At 38.0% G+C, this 20,142-nt stretch overlaps 1 protein-coding gene across 1 annotated transcript; it reads left to right on the forward strand.

Annotated features, from left to right (window-relative positions):
- The first annotated feature begins 5,961 nt into the window (after nt 1-5,961).
- On the forward strand, nt 5,962-8,780 carry LOC107762762 (elongation factor 1-alpha). The gene is given in 5 exon segments (XM_075234073.1): nt 5,962-6,098; nt 7,029-7,507; nt 7,600-8,451; nt 8,591-8,665; nt 8,668-8,780. Coding segments are annotated over 4 exon segments (1,470 nt in total). The 5' UTR covers nt 5,962-6,098; nt 7,029-7,045; the 3' UTR covers nt 8,749-8,780.
- Nucleotides 8,781-20,142: the final 11,362 nt, after the last annotated feature.

Raw genomic sequence — 20,142 nt, forward strand, 5'->3', positions numbered from 1 at the left:
GACCTCAGCCTCGACCTCTCCCCTTGTCGTAGCTTCCCTAAGGGGCTCCAGTTCGAGTCCGACTGTAGATGCAATGCGTGTTCTCACCATCTGTGAGATAATAAGAATAGAAGGGTTCAATCATCAATGATAGAATAAATATCGCACGGTAGAGTAAGAAAGAAATTATATGTTTTCCTGAACTCCAAAGCGTTTAGAAGATAAATACATACGTCTTCGTACCGATCCTCCAGACTCTACTAAGCTTGCTTGTGAGTCGTGAGGTCTAGGCAACTTAGTGCTCTGATACCAACTTATCACGACCCGGAATCCCAACCTCGGGATCGTGATGGCGCCTAATATCCACTTGCTAGGCAGGTCGACGTGAGATAGTTAAATAGCCAAATCTTAACAGTTTAAATAATGTGATGATAAATAACAAGAGATAGGAACTCAATCTAATGCAATACCAGCATAAGGCATGTGATAACATCTACTCCTCAGGATCCGGAGTCATAAATACACGAGCTACTAGAAGTTTTACAAACATAGTATGAAATAAATACAACTGTTTTGAATGAAATGAACAGTAAAAGAGGGAAAAGGAAGGGGGCTCCAAGGTCTGCGGACGCTAGTAGAACTACCTTAAGTATTTGTATGCAATGATCCAAACTGACGCACCTTACGCCGCTGGGACCAATACCAAAATCTGCACACGAAGTGCAGAAGTGTAGTATGAGTACAACCGACCCAATGTACTCTGTAAGTGTCGAGCCTAACCTCGACGAGGTAGTGACGAGGCTATGACAGGACACTCACGTAATTAAACATGTACACACATGTATATACATACAACAACAATAAAATAAAAATTTAACAATGTACAATTGGGAGGGGAAATGCGAAAAGGGAAAATATATGATAAATACGACGGGTGTAACATTCACAAGATAGTCAAATAACTCATCAACCAATGAAGACATATAAACATACGGTATAAAGATGTCATGGCATCACACTTTATGCTTTTACTCTCATCCTCACCAAGAAATGATGACATAAGTAATATGAAATGGCACGACATCACCCTTCGTACTTTTACTCTCGATTTGCCTATGTAACAATGAATAATTGATATAGATGGAACGACATCACCCTTCGTGCTTTAACTCTCAAACTCACCATGTAAGAATGAATACATGATATAGATCGCACGACATCACCCTTCGTGATTTAATTTCTTTCTCACTATGTATTAAAAAAATAAAGAAGATAATGCAATGTCACGGCATCACCCTTCGTGCTTTAACACTCTCCCTTACCATGTAGTAAAGATAATGCAAATTCGGGAGATAAATAGCGCAGAGAATGTGCCTCATGTCAAATATGATGCCAAGATATCAAACCTCAATTTCCAAAATACTCCACCATTACTAATTAAGCAATAATCATGTGAGAAATAATCAAATAAGTAATAATCTAACCTAAGCATGGATATCATAATTAAAAGGTAACAAATCACAAGGAAACAAGTTCCACCTGCATGCTTTATCCTAACAACAACGCACAAATGCTCGTCACCTCACATATAATTGTACCCACACGTTAATTTACATAGCGAATAGGCCAACAAGTCCTAATTCCTCAAGTCATGGTTAACCATGATACTTACCTCGCTCCGCAAGTAAATCAAAGCTCAACCGGATCCTTTCCTCTAAAACCCGCCTCCAAACCAATGGAATCTAACAAAAAATCGTTCAAATAATTCAAAATAAGCTTTAGAAACTACCCATGAGTGACAAAGGTTCAATCTTTAATGATTTCAAAAAGAGTCAATAAAACTCAATCTTTTGCCCACTTGGTCAAAACCCTAGATTCAGATCAAAACCCGATTACCAATTTACCTCGAGCCCGGTTATGTAATTAGTTTCAAAATTCAACCCCGATTTGAGGTCTAAATCCCAAATTTATAAAAATCCCTAATTCTACCCAAATTCTTAATTTCTACCATGAATATCCTAGATTTAATTTTGAAAACCTATTAAGTGTAATGGGTAATTGAAAAGAAATAGATTGAAACTGCTTACCAAAGAATTTAGGATGAAAATCTCTTAGGAAAATCGCCTCTAGGGTGTTTAGGGTTGAGAGTTTAAAGAAATTAGCTAAATCCATTTTTCCCTTATTTTGTCCAGGCGCAAATATCGCAATTGCGAACCCCGCAAATACGAAAAAGTCCTCACAAATACGAAGAATTCGCACCTCTGCTGCCTGCCATCGCAATTGCGATGATTTAGTTCACAAATGCGAACTTGGACTTTCCGCAATTGCGACCATTTTGATTGTAAATGTGAACCAGTTCCCGCCCAACATTTAATCGCAAATGCGAACTATCTGTTCGCAAGTGCGAACTTGATACTGACGCAATTGCGACACAAATCTCGCAAATGTGATACTGTACTTGTGCAAATAAAAAAACCCAACAATCTCCTAATTCTATCAACCCCTCTGCCACGTATCCGAAACTCACTCGAGTCTTCGAGGCTCCAAACAAAATATGCACAAGTGTAATGACATCATATGAATTCGCTTGCGTGGTCAAAACATAAAAATAACACCTAGAACTATGAATCGAATACCAAAATAAATGGATTTTTCAAAAAAACTTAAGAACTTTTAATTTTTCAACCGGACGTTCGAATCACATCAAATCAACTCCGTTTTGTACCATATTTTGCATGCAAGTTATAAATACTTAAATGAACCTATACCAAGTTCCGAAACCGAAATCTGAATCCGGTAGCAACAAAGTCAACATACGGTCAAACTTAAGATTTTTTTAAACCTTTAGATTTTTAGTTTTCAACAAATTGCGTCAATTCAAGTTAGGGACTTCCGAATTCGATTTCGGGCATACGCTCAAGTCTCAAATCACGATTCAGATCCACCGGGACCGTCAAAATACTTATCCGGGTCAGGTTTCTCAAAACGTTGACCGAAATCAATTCAAATGAGTTTTAAGACACGATTTCACATTTTTATCGATTTTCTCATAAAAACTTCTGAAAAAGGACACTGATTGCCCACACAAATCGAAAAAGGGCTAAACGGAGTTATTCGAGGTCTCGGAGCACAAAAATGAGAGGTAAAACTATGAATGACCTATCGGGTTATCACACTATCAAAAGAAGGAAAAATATTTTTCAAAACTCTTTTTCAACATTCTTCACCATATTCCCCATCCCCACCGACCCCCCACCCACCTTATACATCCCAAACCCAAACCACACCAACCCCTCCCCCACCCCACCCTAACCTCGCCCACTACCCACCCTAAATAGAAATATTATTAAAAGTAATTTCTTTTTATGTTATAAATAGAGTATTTTTTTATTTCAACGAAATGAGTATATTCTTTTCATGATGTAAAAAGTAGTTTTTTTTGGCATTTCAACAAAATAAGTACTTTTTTTTCACGATATCGAAAAGGTATTTCCTTTCATTTCAACAAAGGCTACCATCGACCTTGTACCCAAATTTCTATTACACACATGTCGACCACGAGAAACTTTTTAAACACCCAACCTTTTAGAAGTGTGTCTAAGACACACCTCTTCGTTGACCATTTTTTTCCAGCAAGTGTAGTCACACGCCAATAATAACGTGCCACATGTTATTGACTTTAAAAAAAATACCTAAAATGATAATTATATTCATCTTCTTCGCCTTCTCCAAGTTGTACCATCATGACTTCCCCTCCTCCCCAAGATCAGTAATTTTGTACTAGCATCAAATTATTAATCAGCCCCTAAATGATAAATTAATGCAAAAGACCAAAGATCCACTACCTCATCTTTGCCACTTTCAAGACCCACCACCCCAGCCGTATAAATTCATCATTTATTTTCATATACTCCACAATTACTCGTTATATTTTGCCACATTAAATATCCCACCCTTGTAATTAAAAATCCCAAATATGCTAGTGAAACTTTTCCAGAAACTGGTGGTGTTGTAAAAGATGAAATTAACCAAAAGTATAAAATTCACCAAATCTTGAAATAAATGCCAAATTGGAGAATTTGAAAAATAAATTATCACCAATATCAATTGCCAATGAGTGCTCACATATGGGAACACTAATTTTTTTGTTTACTCTCCTTCGTTGGACCTTGGCAAAAATGTGTGGTGGTATGATAGTAGAAGAAGGTGATGGTGCAGTAAAGGAAGAAGGTGGGAAACAATTGGTGGATTTTTTTTTTCTTTCTAAAAATGAAGAAAAGATTCAGAAAAATAAAAAAAATGAAAAAGTCGGACAAGTGGCGACAAAATGAGGCTTTAGATGCAAGAGTGGCACGTAATCAAAATGGTGTGTCTTAGACACACTTTTGAAATGTTGGATGTGTAAAAGATTTTTCATGGTCGACATGCGTGTAAAGGGGATTTAGGTACAAGGTCGATGGGTAAATTATGTATTTTGCCTTTCAACAAACGAAGAATTTTCTTTTTTCTGAAATAAAAAAAAAGATTTTTTTTCCAACAAAATGAGTTCTTTCTTTTCATGATGTAGAAATGTATTTTCTTTCATTTCAACAAAACGAGTACTTTTTTTTTCATGATGTATAAAAAATATTTTCTTTCATTTCAACAAAATGAGTACTTTCTTTTCATGATATAGAAAAAATATTTTCTTTCATTTCAACAAATTAAGTATTTTCTTTTCCTGATATAGAAAATATATTTTCTTTCATTTCAATAAAACAAATATTTTATTTTCATAATGTAGAAAAAATATTTTCTTTCATTTCAACAAAACAAATATTTTCTTTTCATGATATAGAAAAAGTATCTTCTTTTATTTTAACAAACTGAGTATTTCTTTTCATGATGTACAACAAGTATTTTCTTTCATATAACAAAATGAGTCATTTCTTTTCATGTTGTAGAAATGATACTTTCTTTTTCAACAAAAAAATATTTTTCTTTTTAATTATCGAGCTCAAATTTCAACGCTGTTCTTGTGTGAAATAGTAAAGTAGCACATTAGTTCCTTTGAGCTTGTGTGAATTTTGAAAAAAATAATTAAATTCTTGAAAAAAAAATAGAGGAGTCCCGGAGTGTGTGTGTGTATAAAAAATTATTTTTCTAAAAATATGTTATACTCTCTAACCAAACATTAGAAAATATTTTTCGGAATTTTTTTTTCAATTCACAACCAAACAAGCGCAAACAAGTGATAAAACTATTCATTTTCTATCGAAAACATTTTCCTTCATACCGAACACACCCAAAATCTATATATCTAAGTTAGGTAAAATGGTATAATTTTAATAATTTCATAAAATAAAACGTAATAATTTTTTTGAGAAATTATAATAAAAGCTGTTAATTTCTTAGCGCCAACCAAATGGGACCATAATTGCCAAAAAAGAAAAAAATTAAGAATGAGAAAACAAAAAGCTGCTGATTAGAGAAAGGGAAACTTGTAAGTTTAGTTCTTAAAATATCGACATCTTCTATTTTGATCCTTGTAACAATTGGTTAAACACATTAAACCTTCAGTTAATTGAAATATGACTTTTACTTTTACTTATGAATCTTTACAAGTTTAATGAAGTATTAATTATTAAATGATTTAATTAGCCATGTGTTACTTTAAATTTGTTTATTACTTTATATTAGAATATAATATATTTTCTAGGTAGGGATGAAAAACACACATTTGAATTAATTTATAGTTAGCCATGTGTTACTTTAAATTTGTTTATTACTTTATATTGGAATATAATATATTTTCTAGGTATGGATGAAAAACACACATTTGAATTGGTTTATAGTTAAATAAGCTTATTGAAAATCATACGAAGATTATCAATAATAGAGGGATGAAAAATGCAATTAATAGCAAGGGGACCGAAAAGAAAAACAAAAGAAAATGCAAGGGGCATTTAGATAAATATATAGAATTAAGAGGCGGCAGTGAGAGAACCCTAGTTCTCATCGTTGTTTGAGTATAAATACTCCATTCCCTTTAGAATCAACCCCTTCTCATCACTTTGCCTGCGATTTTCTTCTGCTGCGCCGCAAGGGACCTATCGGAGCTTAATTTCTCTTGCTCAAAGGTTAGACCTATCCATCTTCTATATGTTTTCTTATCCATTACTGTTATTTGTAATCACTTTTTTGTGTTGATCTGTTTTTATTCTGTCAGTAGATCTGTAATTCAGTTGTTATACATATTGAAATAGCATAAAAAGGCATGTATATTTGTTATAAACTGGATTTACGTTTATGTATTAATGAAACTTTTGTTATCGTTGTTGGTTTTTGATTCGTGAAATGAAGTATATATAGCTATGAGATATAGCTTGTGCTTGCGAGGTTTTGATGATTGAGTTGATATAGTTTGATTTGTGTCGATGATCTGTGCATGAGCTTGAATATATATAGCCAATGAATATATATCTTGAATTTCTAAAAAGATACTAAAAAAGGTGAGTATAGATCGGTGAATGTTTGTAATAAATTGTTATATGTACACTGAATGTTGATCTATTCGTAATACTCCTTCGATTTGTGGCGTTTATTAGTCCTAATATGTTTTACGAAATTATGTTTTACACAACTTTCATGTAGTTTGAGGAATCAAAAAATACTATGCAGATTTTATTCCTTAAATATGTTGTTTTCTCTATCGAAGTTTTCAACAATTGCTTTAATATGCTCTTCTACTATCACTAATATGACATAATATGAGTTAAATTAACAACTTAAGCTACTTAGTAAACACCATCACATTAAAATGAGACAGTGAGTAGTATATTTATGTAGGTAAAATATAGTTGTGAATTAGTTGGATGTATAGGAAACACTTGGTGCTTCTTTTTGTTGTATATCACATGTTCATCTGTTATTGACAGAGTCATTTTGTCAAGCAATTCTGTTTTAATTGGTTCTAATTGATGAATGTGTTTGCATATATTTTACTTGTTTTTGAAATATGTTTTATTTAAATTGCTTTTGAATTCTGATTCTATTTGTATCAATTGCAGTCTCTTAGTCACTTAATATGGGTAAAGAGAAGGTTCACATCAACATTGTGGTCATTGGCCATGTCGACTCTGGGAAGTCGACCACCACTGGTCACTTGATCTACAAGCTTGGTGGTATTGACAAGCGTGTTATTGAGAGGTTTGAGAAGGAAGCTGCTGAGATGAACAAGAGGTCATTCAAGTATGCCTGGGTGCTTGACAAACTTAAGGCTGAACGTGAGCGTGGTATCACCATTGATATTGCCTTGTGGAAGTTCGAGACCACTAGATATTACTGCACTGTGATTGATGCCCCTGGTCACAGGGACTTTATCAAGAACATGATCACTGGTACCTCCCAGGCTGACTGTGCTGTCCTGATTATTGACTCCACCACTGGTGGTTTTGAAGCCGGTATTTCCAAGGATGGCCAGACCCGTGAGCATGCATTGCTTGCTTTCACCCTTGGTGTTAAGCAAATGATTTGCTGTTGTAACAAGGTTTTGCTTTTATCAATAGTTTGATATCAATTACTATTTTAACAAGAAGCATGGCATGTTTTTCTAAATCTGTTGTTTTGTGCCTTGTGCAGATGGATGCTACCACCCCCAAGTACTCCAAGGCTAGGTATGATGAAATCGTGAAGGAAGTTTCTTCCTACCTCAAGAAGGTTGGTTACAACCCTGACAAGATTCCCTTTGTCCCCATCTCTGGTTTCGAGGGGGACAATATGATTGAGAGGTCTACCAACCTTGACTGGTACAAGGGGCCAACCCTCCTTGAGGCTCTTGACCAGATTAATGAGCCGAAGAGGCCCACAGACAAACCCCTACGTCTTCCACTTCAGGACGTTTACAAGATTGGTGGTATTGGTACCGTCCCTGTTGGTCGTGTTGAAACAGGTGTCCTCAAGCCTGGTATGCTTGTGACCTTTGGGCCTACTGGTCTGACAACTGAAGTCAAGTCTGTAGAGATGCACCACGAAGCTCTCCAGGAGGCACTCCCTGGTGACAATGTTGGGTTCAATGTTAAGAATGTTGCTGTTAAGGATCTCAAGCGTGGTTATGTTGCCTCAAACTCCAAGGATGACCCAGCCAAGGGGGCTGCCAGTTTCACCTCCCAGGTCATCATCATGAACCATCCTGGTCAGATTGGAAATGGATATGCACCAGTTCTCGACTGCCACACTTCCCACATTGCTGTCAAGTTCGCTGAGATCTTGACCAAGATTGACAGACGTTCTGGTAAGGAACTTGAGAAGGAGCCTAAGTTCTTGAAGAATGGTGATGCTGGTATGGTTAAGATGATTCCGACCAAGCCTATGGTTGTTGAGACCTTCGCTGAGTACCCACCATTGGGTCGTTTTGCTGTGAGGGACATGCGTCAGACTGTTGCTGTTGGTGTCATCAAGAATGTTGACAAGAAGGACCCAACTGGTGCCAAGGTCACCAAGGCTGCCCAGAAGAAAAAGTGAACAGTGCAGTGTAATGCTGCTGGTATTTCCAGTGCTATCTATTATCGTCAAGTGTGTTATGTAGACTCTGTTTTATTTAGTTCTGCTATAGTTTTGTCTTTGATTTTAGGTTCTGGTTCTCTGCCTTGTATGTCAGGTAGCTGTTCTCAGAACTGGGTACTTGACAGGCGGTGGTGAGCTTGACTTTTGAGTCTTGTCTTCATTGTGTTGAGGAGGTGCCTTGGTTTTCCACGGCAGCTCAGGATTTTTGCTATTTTTGTTGCCTAAAGTACTTAATTTGAGCTTTTTAAAATTTTCTACTCTTTTCCTTCTGTGAGTTAAGATTAAATTTCTTATACAATTCTTTTGTTGAAGATATGTTATTTGTTAAAATAGTTGATATCCAATGGTGGGTTCATATTTAAGCTCTAATTATGTGGTGGCTGTTTTTCTTATCCTCTTTGGTAGGGTATGCAAGGATTGTTGTGTTTGATTCATCTAAAGTGTTAAATCTTTTATTACTGTGGTGATGTGCCTTTCTGTACTCTGAAGGAGTAAAACTAGTGTTGTCTTTTCCCCCCTAATCTTCAATCAAATTCTAGTCCGTTCAGTGATCTTACTTTTGCTACTTGGAGTTAGCTTTAGCTTCCTGGTTAAGCTAAAAAAATGTTGCTTTAGGCCGAAATATTAAGGCCTCAAAAGTTTCTTTATATTCAATTAAAACAATTATGTATATTAGAGATAAATGAATCTTCTCAAGCACTTGTGGTTATTTTGTCATCCATTATTGAGTACATATTTTTAAAGTTTATACTACTTTCAAAATTATGATTGAAGTAATTACTGTTAAAAGTTATAGACAATTAAAATTGCAATTAGTTTCTAGTTATTTTATTTAATTCACTCTTCCTTGAATCAATTTTAATTACAATTTTGGCTTCCAACCATATTTTCTTTAATTTTTTGAAGTTGTCCAACATAAATTATATAATAAAACTTAAAAAGTATGTTCAAACGACTTCAATTGTGCAGTTTGTCTAACATATTAAATATTCAGCTTGATAATATTTTTTCTTTTATACTTCAACAACATAATTTACATGTGAATATGAGTAACTGCAGATATTAAAATTAATGAATATTCCTCTATTACTGTTATTTTTAATCTATATAAGTCTATTTCCAGATGAGTGGACTATTCAACATATGGATTGATCTAACTCCCTTATTTTTGCGAAAATATATATTTTATACACAACTTTTTTGCGAAAATATATGTTTTATACACACAAATAACATGAGTTGAATGTTGAAGCAGAAAAGTTAGAATAGGAATCAAATGTCTTTTTTACATCTTTTGTTCTTTTATAAATTATGCTTTTGTTTTCTCAATATTTTCTTCTCTCAGTGACAACATCATCCAATACTCCTGTTATGTAGGCTTTTATCTGCTAGGACAACACGAGCATTTTTCTTTTAAAAGGAAAAGATTTGTGGACTCTGAGAGTAGTAGTAATGAAGGAAAACTTAGTACTGTGAAGGAGGATTTTTTTTTTCTTTTTCAGTCTTTAAATTGGGATTAATAAAACAATTCAATACATTTCAAATGATGATGCTTAATACATGATTTTAATTTTTGGGTAATATCCCAGCTTAACTTTGCCTAGAATAGCATAGAAATTCAAAAGTGGAAAGCAAAAGGCAAAAGATCACTCTGTATAAGAAATAAAGTGACAACATATTCTGCATTTTATAAAAAAATACCAAGCATGTGAAAAGGTTTTGAACGGATGATTTCAATAGGAACCTCAAATGAGTCAGCTTATAGAAAACGTGGGAAGTAATGGTAAGGGTAATTAAGTACTACCTGTAACCATGCAAATCTTGTTGGATTTTAAATCACAAATTATTCGGACTATATAAAATTCAAGACATCATTAGTCCAAACTCATATTGTATTTAGTAAATTAGGATAATTATTTAAATTCAATATATATGTGTTGGGCTAGTCCATTTCATTGGACTATAAATTAAATAATAGGCCCACTTCATTAGCCCAATATCCAAATGGCTATTAGCCCATCTTAAAGACCAGACTCATGCCACGTGTCAAGTGATGTGGCAATCCAAGTAAAAAAGAACGAGCTAATAAAATCTTGCCACGTGTCAAATGATGTGGCGATCCAAGATAAATAAATGAGACAATAAAGTCATGCCATGTGTCAAGAGAAGGTGGCATACCAAGTCAAATCAATAATCAATAGAGTTCTGCCAAGTGTCTAGATGGTATTGGCCAGTTCAAACGGACCAATCAAATTACAGAATCATACCACTCTCCACAATTATAAATAGAGATCCTCATAAAACTAGAAGACACCAAAAGTGAGAACAAGAAGCAAGCAGAAAACTCGCAGATCAAAGGTAGCAGATTTCTCTACAAGCTACAAGTTCAAGAACGAAGCCAAATCAAATACCAAGGCGTTCAAGATCAAATTACTTATTCGTAATCAAATCCAAATTCAAGTTCAATAAGGAGATTCAAGACCAAGCTTTACAAGCCCTTGAATCAAATCAAAATCAAGCTCATCAAGATAGTTTATATTCTTGAAGAATCAGAGGAATACTATAGAGATTGTAACACTCATCATTTATTGAAATCAAATACTACATTTGTCACACAATTTTCTAGTCTTGATTACTTATTTTTCTCGACGTGAAAATTTATTGTTACAAATTTTGGCATGCCCGGTTGGTCAATCTCTACCTCTCATCTCTTCAATTATCAAATTTCAAGAGCTCCGGCTCCTAAGAAGACCTACTTCAAATTCACTACTGCTAAGGCTATGGATTAAGTTTTCTCTGATGTTGAAAACTTGTTGGATGCTAGTATGGAAAGCGTAGGACCTGTCACTAGGAACAAAGAAAACTTACTGAGACAACAAGTATTTCAAATGTCTTCTGCATCGGTTCCTATCTTTGATTTTCGATCCTCAAAGGGGACAAGATCCTTTTTAATTGAACTGGAAGAATGAGCGAACACTGCTGAAATTGTTGAGAAGACATTAGCTCTACTTAGCCCATCTACATCTAAGAATCTCATCACACAAGATAATGATGATGTCTTGATTACTGGATCTACTCCAATCACTCCACGTGAGTTGTTTCACTCAAAGTATGGTGTAAGAGAAAATTCATGCTTTGTTCCACCATCCAAGAGGATGAAGACACTAAAGATGCGCCACTTGAGCTTGAAGAAGGGGTGAAGACAATGATTGATGCATTAAAAGAAGTCAATCTCGGAGTTATTGAAGATTCAAAGCCCACGTTTGTAAATGCCTCTGTTGATGAAAAGAGCAAATATATTGAGCTACTTAAGGAGTTCAAAGACGTATTTGCTTGGTGTTACAAAGAGATGCCAGGTTTAGACCCCAAGGTGGTTGTTCATCATCTTGCTATCAAACGAGGTGCTCGTCCCGTAAAGCAAGCACAAGGTCGCGTCAGACCTGAACTGATTTCCTTGATTGAAACTAAAGTTAACAAGCTTATTGAGGCTGGTTTCGTTCGTGAAGTTAAGTATCCTACATGGATTTCAAGCATCATACCTGTAAGAAAGAAGAATGGCCAAATTCGAGTTTGTGTTTACTTTAGGGACCTAAATAATGCTTGTCGTAAGGATGAATTTTCTCTTACCATCTCGGAGCTCATGATTGATGCCATGACTAGATATGAGGTGATGTCTTTCATGGATGGTTCATTTGGATATAATAAAATTCACATGGCACCGAAGGATGAAGAACTTACCGCCTTCCGCACCCCTAAAGGTATATACTACTACAAGGTAATGTCTTTTGGTTTGAAAAATACTGGTGCTACATAGCAACGTACCATGCAAAATATTTTTGATGACATGCTTCATAAAAACGTGGAGTGTTATGTTCAGTACTTGGTGGTAAATTCAAGGAATAAAGATGATCACTTATAAGATTTGAGGATAGTATTCGAATGGCTTTAGAGATACCAACTCAGAATGAATCAGTTGAAGTGTGCCTTTGGAGTTACTTTTGGGAAGTTTCTAGGTTTTATTATTCGACATCGAGGTATCAAAATTGATCAAGCTAAGGTGGATGCTATCTTAAAAATTCCCGAGCCTAAGGATATTCATGAATGAAAAAGCTTACAAGGTAACTTGGTATATCTTAGAACATTTATTTGGAATCTGGCTTGAAGATGCCAACTATTTAGTCGCCTCATGAAGAAAGGAATTTCTTATGATGGGACCAAGCTTGCAGAAATGCTTTTGAAAGCATTAAGTCATATCTGATGAAGCCTCCAGTACTGGCAGCCCCATACTTGGAAAACCATTAATATTATACATTTCAACAAAGGAAAGGTCACTAGGAGCACTTTTGGCTCAAGGAAACAATGAAGTCAAAGAAAATGCACTTTATTACTTGAGTAGGATGATGAAGCCAAATGAGCTCAAGTATTCACACATCGAGAAGTTATGTTTGGCACTTGTATTCTCTATTAAAAAGCTGAAGCATTACTTCCAAGCTCACGTTGTGCAACTCGTTCCAAGAGCAAATCGTATCAAGTTTGTCATGTCTAAATCTGTCCTAAAAGATCGATTAGCAAGGTGGTACCTCCAATTTTAACAATTTAAAATTGTGTATGTTTCTTAGAAGTGATAAAAGTACAAGCATTAGAAGACTTTCTAGCTGATCATCCAATTCCAGATGATTGTGAGTTGTTTGATGAATTGCCTGATGAAGATGCAATGGTCATCAGAATTCAACCTCCTTGGAAGATGTATTTCGATGGCGCTGCACATCGTGAATGAGCTATGTAACGACCCGACCGGTCGTTTCGAGTATTATAATCCTGTCCCCCCCATTTACTGCTCAATTTATGCTTTACAGTTATTTTATGACTTACCGGATTAGTTGGTTTGGGTCCGGAAGGAATTCAGAGTGAAATGAGAAACTTAGTCTCATAATTGAAAGTTTAAGTTAGAAAAGTTGACCAGATGTGGACCTATGTGTAAAAGACCTCGGATTTGAGTCCTGATAAGCTCCGTATGGTGATTTTGGACTTAGGAGCGTGTTCGGAAAATTATTTGGAGGTCCGTAGTGGAATTAGGCTTAAAGTGGCAAAAATTGAATTTTTGGGAAGTTTGACATGAGGGTTGACTTTTTGATATCGGGGTCGAAATCTAATTCTAAAAATTTGAATACCTCCGCTATGTCATTTATGACTTGTGTGCAAAATTTGAGGTCAATCGAACGTGATTTGATAGGTTCCGGAGTCGTTTGTAGAAATTAGAAATTTCAAAGTTCATTAGGCTTGAATTGGGGTGTAATTCATGGTTTTAGAGTTGTCTGAGGTGATTTGAGGGTTCGACTAAGTTTGTATGATGTTTTAGGACTTGTAGGTATATTTGGTTGAGGTCCTGGGGGCCGCAGGTTGAATTCAGGTGGTTAACGGATCATTTTGGACTTAGGAGAGATAGCTGATTTCTGGTATTTTTATTGCAGACTTTTCTTCAACGCGTTCGCGAGAGATGTCTCGCGATCGCGTAAGGCATTTGAGAGGCCAAGTGGAGTTGTTCTTTGCGTTCGTGAAGATGTGAACGCATTCGCAAAGATGCGAACGCATTCACGAAGATGCGAACGCGTTCGTGAAGGTGTGGTCTGTGTGTGCATCGCATTCGCGAAGAGGAGTGAGGTAGCTAGGGACCCAATGCACTTGGTCTACGCGTTCGCGGGGCAGGGGTCGCATTCGCGAAAGGTGAGATTGGTAAAGCTTCACGTTGGCGAAGGGTTAAATTCTGGGCAGTCGAGTTTGTGCTTCGCGAACGCGAGGCTCCTTCCGTGTTCGCGATGAAGGTATATCTGGGCAGAATTAAAAGTTCCAAAATGCGGGGTTTGAATTCATAACACAAAATCAAATTGGGAGCTCGGTAGAAGGCGATTTTTGGATAGATTCTTGCGTGGGTGTTTGGAGTAAGTGATTCTTATCCATTTTTAATTAATTTCCATGATTAATCCTTTGAATCTATCATTTAATGTGTGAATTAAGTTTTAAATTTTGGATAAGCCTCTCGGTTTAATTTGAAGATTTGAGGGTCGAGTTGAGGTTGGATTTTGGTAAAATTTGTATGGTTAGACTCGTGGTTGAATGTGCTTTCGGATTTTATAATTTTTGTCGGGTTCCGAGGCGTGGGCCCCACAGACGATTTTTGAGCTAAAATTCGGATTTTTATGGAAAAATTATATTTTCATATGGAATTAATTCCAATAAATGTCATTGACTGAAACAAATTATTTATGACTAGATTCGAGGCATTCGGAGGCCGATTTGCGAGGCAAAGGCATAGTAGAGTAAAGAATTTTACGTTTTGAGGTAAGTAACAATTATAAATCTGGTCATGAGGGTATGAAACCCCGAAAATTTGTGTCATGTGATTATTTTGGAGGTGACCCACATGCTAGGTGACGGGCGTGTGGGCATGCACCGAGGGAATTGTGACTTGGTCCGTCCCGTGAAACTGTAAAGTTGAATAACTTATTGTTAGCTACATGCTCTCTATGTGTTGAAGAAACTTGACTGTAAATCATGTTAGAAATCATGCTTAGGATATGTGATAGTACTGTTGGGACCCACATAGGTTGCGTACTTGTTGAATTATTTGCTAATTGTTGTCTTGTATTCAGTCATAATTTTACTTGCGTATCATACCTATGTCTTTCTTGATATTTGTTGTTACACTATGTTATCTTTGTTTGGGCTGATCTTTGTGATTTCCGAGAGCCCAAGAGATTAGAGAGGTTGAGGACTGAGTAAGGCCGAGGGCTTGTCGGTTAGGTAAGGATATTATGGCACGTGAGTTGTCCGTGCGGATTATGGTGCTTGGGCTGTAGGAGCCCTCCCGGAGTCTGTACACCCCTAGTGAGAGCGGGTACCCATTGAGTGTGAGTGCTGAGGGCTGAGAGCCGAGTGATTGAGTTGTTATGACGAGTGGAGTGACTGTTGCCCTGAGAGGCTGTACTTGCTTTTCATTTATTATTGCACTTAGTTACTATTTGTCATTGTTGTGAAATTCTCTGAAATATTTTATATCTAGATTACATGAACTTGAACTATATAAATTGATTTGACTTAAACTGCTGGATTTGAAAGGATGTCTATTCTCTGTTGGAATTATTGAAAATGAACTATAACTATGTAGCTCGTCACCATATTTAATTCCTTATTTATTATTATTACTTGCTGAGTTGGTTGTACTCATACTACACCCTGTACTTCGTGTGCAGGTCCAGGTGCTTCTGGACATAGCGAGTGTTGATTTTCTCGCACATTTGATTTTCCGGAGATTCAGAGGTAGCTGCCGTATTTCACAGACCTTGCCTCTCCTTCCCTATCTCCTTGTTTACTGTATTTGGTCTTAGACTATTATAGATCATTTTCTTTTGACTTGTATCCATATTAGATGCTCATGTACTCAGTGACACCAGGTTTTGGGGAGTGTTCGTATCATTATTTGTGGGATTTTGTATTGTATTTAAATATTATATTTTTAAACTTAAAAGAAAATTATGGTTTATTGAGATTATCGGCTTGCTTAGCATCGAGATAGGCGCCATCACGATAGGTTGGGATTTTGGGCCGTGACAAGTTGGTATCAGAGCCTAGGTTGTATAGGTCTCATGAGTCATGAGCAGGTTTTGTAAAGTCTTGCGAATCGGTACAGAGACGTCTATACTTATCTTCGAGAGGCTGCAGAACCTTTAGGAAAACTTTACTTTCTTGTATTCTGTCGTGCAAAATTGTTGATTCTGTAAACTAAATTTCTGTTATTCTATTTTCTCACAGATGGTGAGGACTCGCACTACCGGATCAGACGATCAGTCACTAGTGCCACCAGTTAGGGCTGCGAGAGGTCGGGGTCGTGGTAGAGTCTGGGGCCGAGGTAGAGGTCAAGGTATAGCTGGTGCAGCAGTTGGAGCAGCACCTGTAGTACCACCTGTTGCTCTAGCTCAGGAGCATATTCTGGATACAGTTGAGCCGGCAGGACCAGCTCAGGCACCAACTACACCTATTGTGATTCCAGGCCTTCAGGAGGCTCTGGCCCATATATTGACAGTTTGTACTGGTCTTACTCAGGTGGTTTCGGCTCAGGCCACAGCTGCCACTTCTCAGGCCGGGGGAGGTACTCATACCCCTGTTGCCCGTACTCCAGACCAGGTAGTACAAGGACTTCATATACCGGGAGCACTACCAACCCAGCCGATTGCAACTGCTCAGGCCCCAGTAGTTCCTGTTATGGAAGATGATGAGCAGATGAGCAGAGGAGATTTGAGAGGCTTAGACCTCCACCATTTAGTGGTTCTGAGTCAGAGGATGCTCAAGGTTTTCTGGATAAGTGTCAACGGATGCTTCGGACAACGGGTATTCTAGAGACCAGTGGGGTCTCATTCACTACTTTTCAATTTTCTGGGACTGCCTTCAGATGGTGGGAGGCTTACGAGAGGTGTAGGCCGGTCGATACAACACCCCTTACCTGGAAGCAGTTCTCCGGTCTATTCCTGGAGAAGTTCGTGCCTCAGTCCGGCATAGAGGAGTTGCAGGCAGTTCGAGCAGCTTCGTCAGGGTGATATGTCCGTGACATAGTATGAGATGAGATTTTCAGAATTGGCCCATCATGCTATCTGGTTGATTCCCACAGACAGAGAAAGGATCAAGAGGTTCATAGATGGCCTCACTTTTCAGCTACGATTACTCATGAGTAGAGAGAGTGTATGGTGCTACTTTCGATGAGTTTGCCGACATTGCTCGTCAGATTGAGATGGTTCGCAACCAGGAGTGGGTTGAGAGGGAGGCTAAGAGGCCTTGTGGTTCAGGTGATTTCAGAGGTGTTCCTTCAGGGGGTTAGTATCACCACGGTAGGGGTCGTTCTTACAGACACACTCAGACGGGTCATCCATCTCATTGTGGTGCATCAGCTAGCCACGGTTCTTACAATGCTCACTCAGGCCAGTCTTCATTCAGTGCACTACTAGTGAAAATTTCTCATCATGCCTCGTCCGCTCAGGCTTCTACAGGTAATTCTTCGGGTTATCAGGAGCAACAGTTCCGTCAGAGGAGGGGTTGTTTCGAGTGCAGAGAATTGGGTCATTTTAAGAGAGATTGTCCTAGGCTGTTGAGTGGGGCTCTACAGCAGAGTTTTCGACCAACGGCACCAGCACCAGCAGTTACACCACCCGTCCAGCCAACTCGGGGTGGGGGTCAGGCAGTTAGGGGTCGCCTAGGAGGGGGAGGCCAGTCAGGTGGCGGTCAGGCCCAATCCTATGCTTTTCCTGCTAGGCTAGATGCTGTTGCCTCAGATGCAGTGATCATAGGTATTGTTTCAGTATGCCACATGGAGGTTTCTATATTATTTGACCATGGTTCCACTTATTCATATGTATCATCGTATTTTGCTCATTATCTGGATATGCCCTGTGAGTCCTTAGTTTCACATTTTTGTGTATCTACACCGGTGGGCGATATTATTACTGTGGACCGTGTGTATCGGTCGTGTGTGGTTACTATTGGGGAACTGGAGACTAGAGTTGATATCTTATTACTCTGTATGGTTGATTTTGATGTAATCCTGGGTATGCATTGGTTGCCTCCATGTAATGCTATTCTGGACTGTCACACAAAAATCGTGATGTTGACGATGCAGGGGTTGCCAAAGGTTGAATGGAGAGGTTCTATAGATTTTGTTCCTAGCAGGCTAATTTCTTATTTGAAGGCCCAACGTATGGTTGGAAAGAGATGTCTGTCATATTTGGCCTTTGTGAGAGATGTTGATGCAGATACTCTTATTATTGATTCAGTACCGGTCGTGCAAGACTTTCCGGATATATTTCGTGCAGACCTGTCGGGTATGCCACCCGGCAGGGATATTGATTTCAGTATTGACTTGGTGTAGGGCACTCAACCCATTTCTATTCCTCTGTATCATATGGCACCAGTTGAGTTAAAAGAATTGAAAAAGCAACTTCAGGAACTCCTTGGAAAGGGATTTATTAGGCCTAGTGTGTCACCTTGGGGGTGCACCGGTTCTGTTTGTGAAAAAGAAATATGGTACTATGTGGATATGTATCGATTATAGGCAGTTGAACAAAGTTATAATCAAGAATAAATATCCCTTGCCGCGTATTGATGACTTATTTGACCAGCTTTAGGGAGCGAGGGTGTTCTCAAAAATTGATTTGAGATCTGGGTATTACCAGTTAAAAATTCGGGATTTCAAAACTCGTTATGGCCACTACGAATTTCTTGTGATATCTTTTGGGCTAACCAATGCCCCAGCAATATTTATGCATTTGATGAATAGTGTATTCTAGCCATATCTTGATTTATTTGTCGTAGTATTTATTGATGATATTCTGGTGTACTCACATAGCCAGGAGGAGCATGCACAACACTTGGGTATTGTATTACAGAGGCTGAAAGAGGAGAGACTTTATGTCAAATTCTCTAAGTGTGAGTTTTGGCTTAGCTCAGTGGCATTTTTGGGACATATAGTGTCTAGTGAAGGAATTAAAGTGGATCCGAAGAAAATAGAGGCAGTTCAGAATTAGCCCAGGCCATCTTCAGTTACTGAGATTCAGAGTTTTCTCGGCTTGGCCGGTTATTATCGTCGCTTCGTAGAGGGTTTCTTGTCTATTGCATCGCATATGACTAAACTGACCCAGAAAGGTGCTCCGTTCAGGTGGTTGGATGAGTGTGAAGATAGATTTCAAAAGCTCGAAACAACTTTGACTACAACTCCAGTATGGCTGTTACCTACAGTTTCAGAGTCTTATACTGTGTATTATGACGCGTCATGTATTGGTCTCGGCACAATGCTGATGCAAGACGGTAGAATGATTGCCTATGTGTCTAGACAGTTAAAGGTACATGAGAAGACTTATCCAGTCCACGATCTTGAGTTAGAAGCTATTATTCATGTCTTGAAAATTTGGCAGCATTACTTGTACATTGTCCAGTGTGAGGTATATACCGATCATCGGAGTCTACAATATTTGTTTAAACAGAAGGATCTTAATATGTGGCAGCGAAGGTGGTTAGAGTTGCTTAAGGATTATGATATCACCATTCACTATCATCCCGGAAAGGTCAATGTAGTGGCCGATGCCCTGAGTCATAAGGCGGAGAGTTTGGGCAGCTTAGCATACTTACCGGTAACAGAGAGGCCTTTAGCATTGGATGTTCTGGCCTTGGCCAACCAGTTTGTTAGAATGGATGTTTCTGAGCTGAATCGAGTTTTGGCTTCTGTGATTTCTCGGTCTTCTTTATATGATCACATCAGAGAGCGCCAGTATGATAATCCACATCTGCTTGTCCTTAAGGACACAATTCAGCACGGTGATGCCAATGAAGTCACTATTGGAGATAGCGGTGTATTACTGATGCAGGGCAGGCTCTGTATGCCTAATGTAGATGGTTTGCGTAAGCTGATTCTCCAGGAAGCTCACAGTTTGCGATACTCTATTCATTCAGGCGCCACGAAGATGTATCAGGATTTGAGGCATCACTATTGGTGGAGGCGAATGAAGAAAGATATAGTCGGATTTGTATCTCGGTGTTTGAATTGTCAACAGGTAAAGTACGAGCATCAGAGACCGGGCG

This window comes from Nicotiana tabacum, chromosome 17 (assembly GCF_000715075.1).
Source record: "Nicotiana tabacum cultivar K326 chromosome 17, ASM71507v2, whole genome shotgun sequence".
NCBI classification, from domain to species: Eukaryota; Viridiplantae; Streptophyta; class Magnoliopsida; order Solanales; family Solanaceae; genus Nicotiana; species Nicotiana tabacum.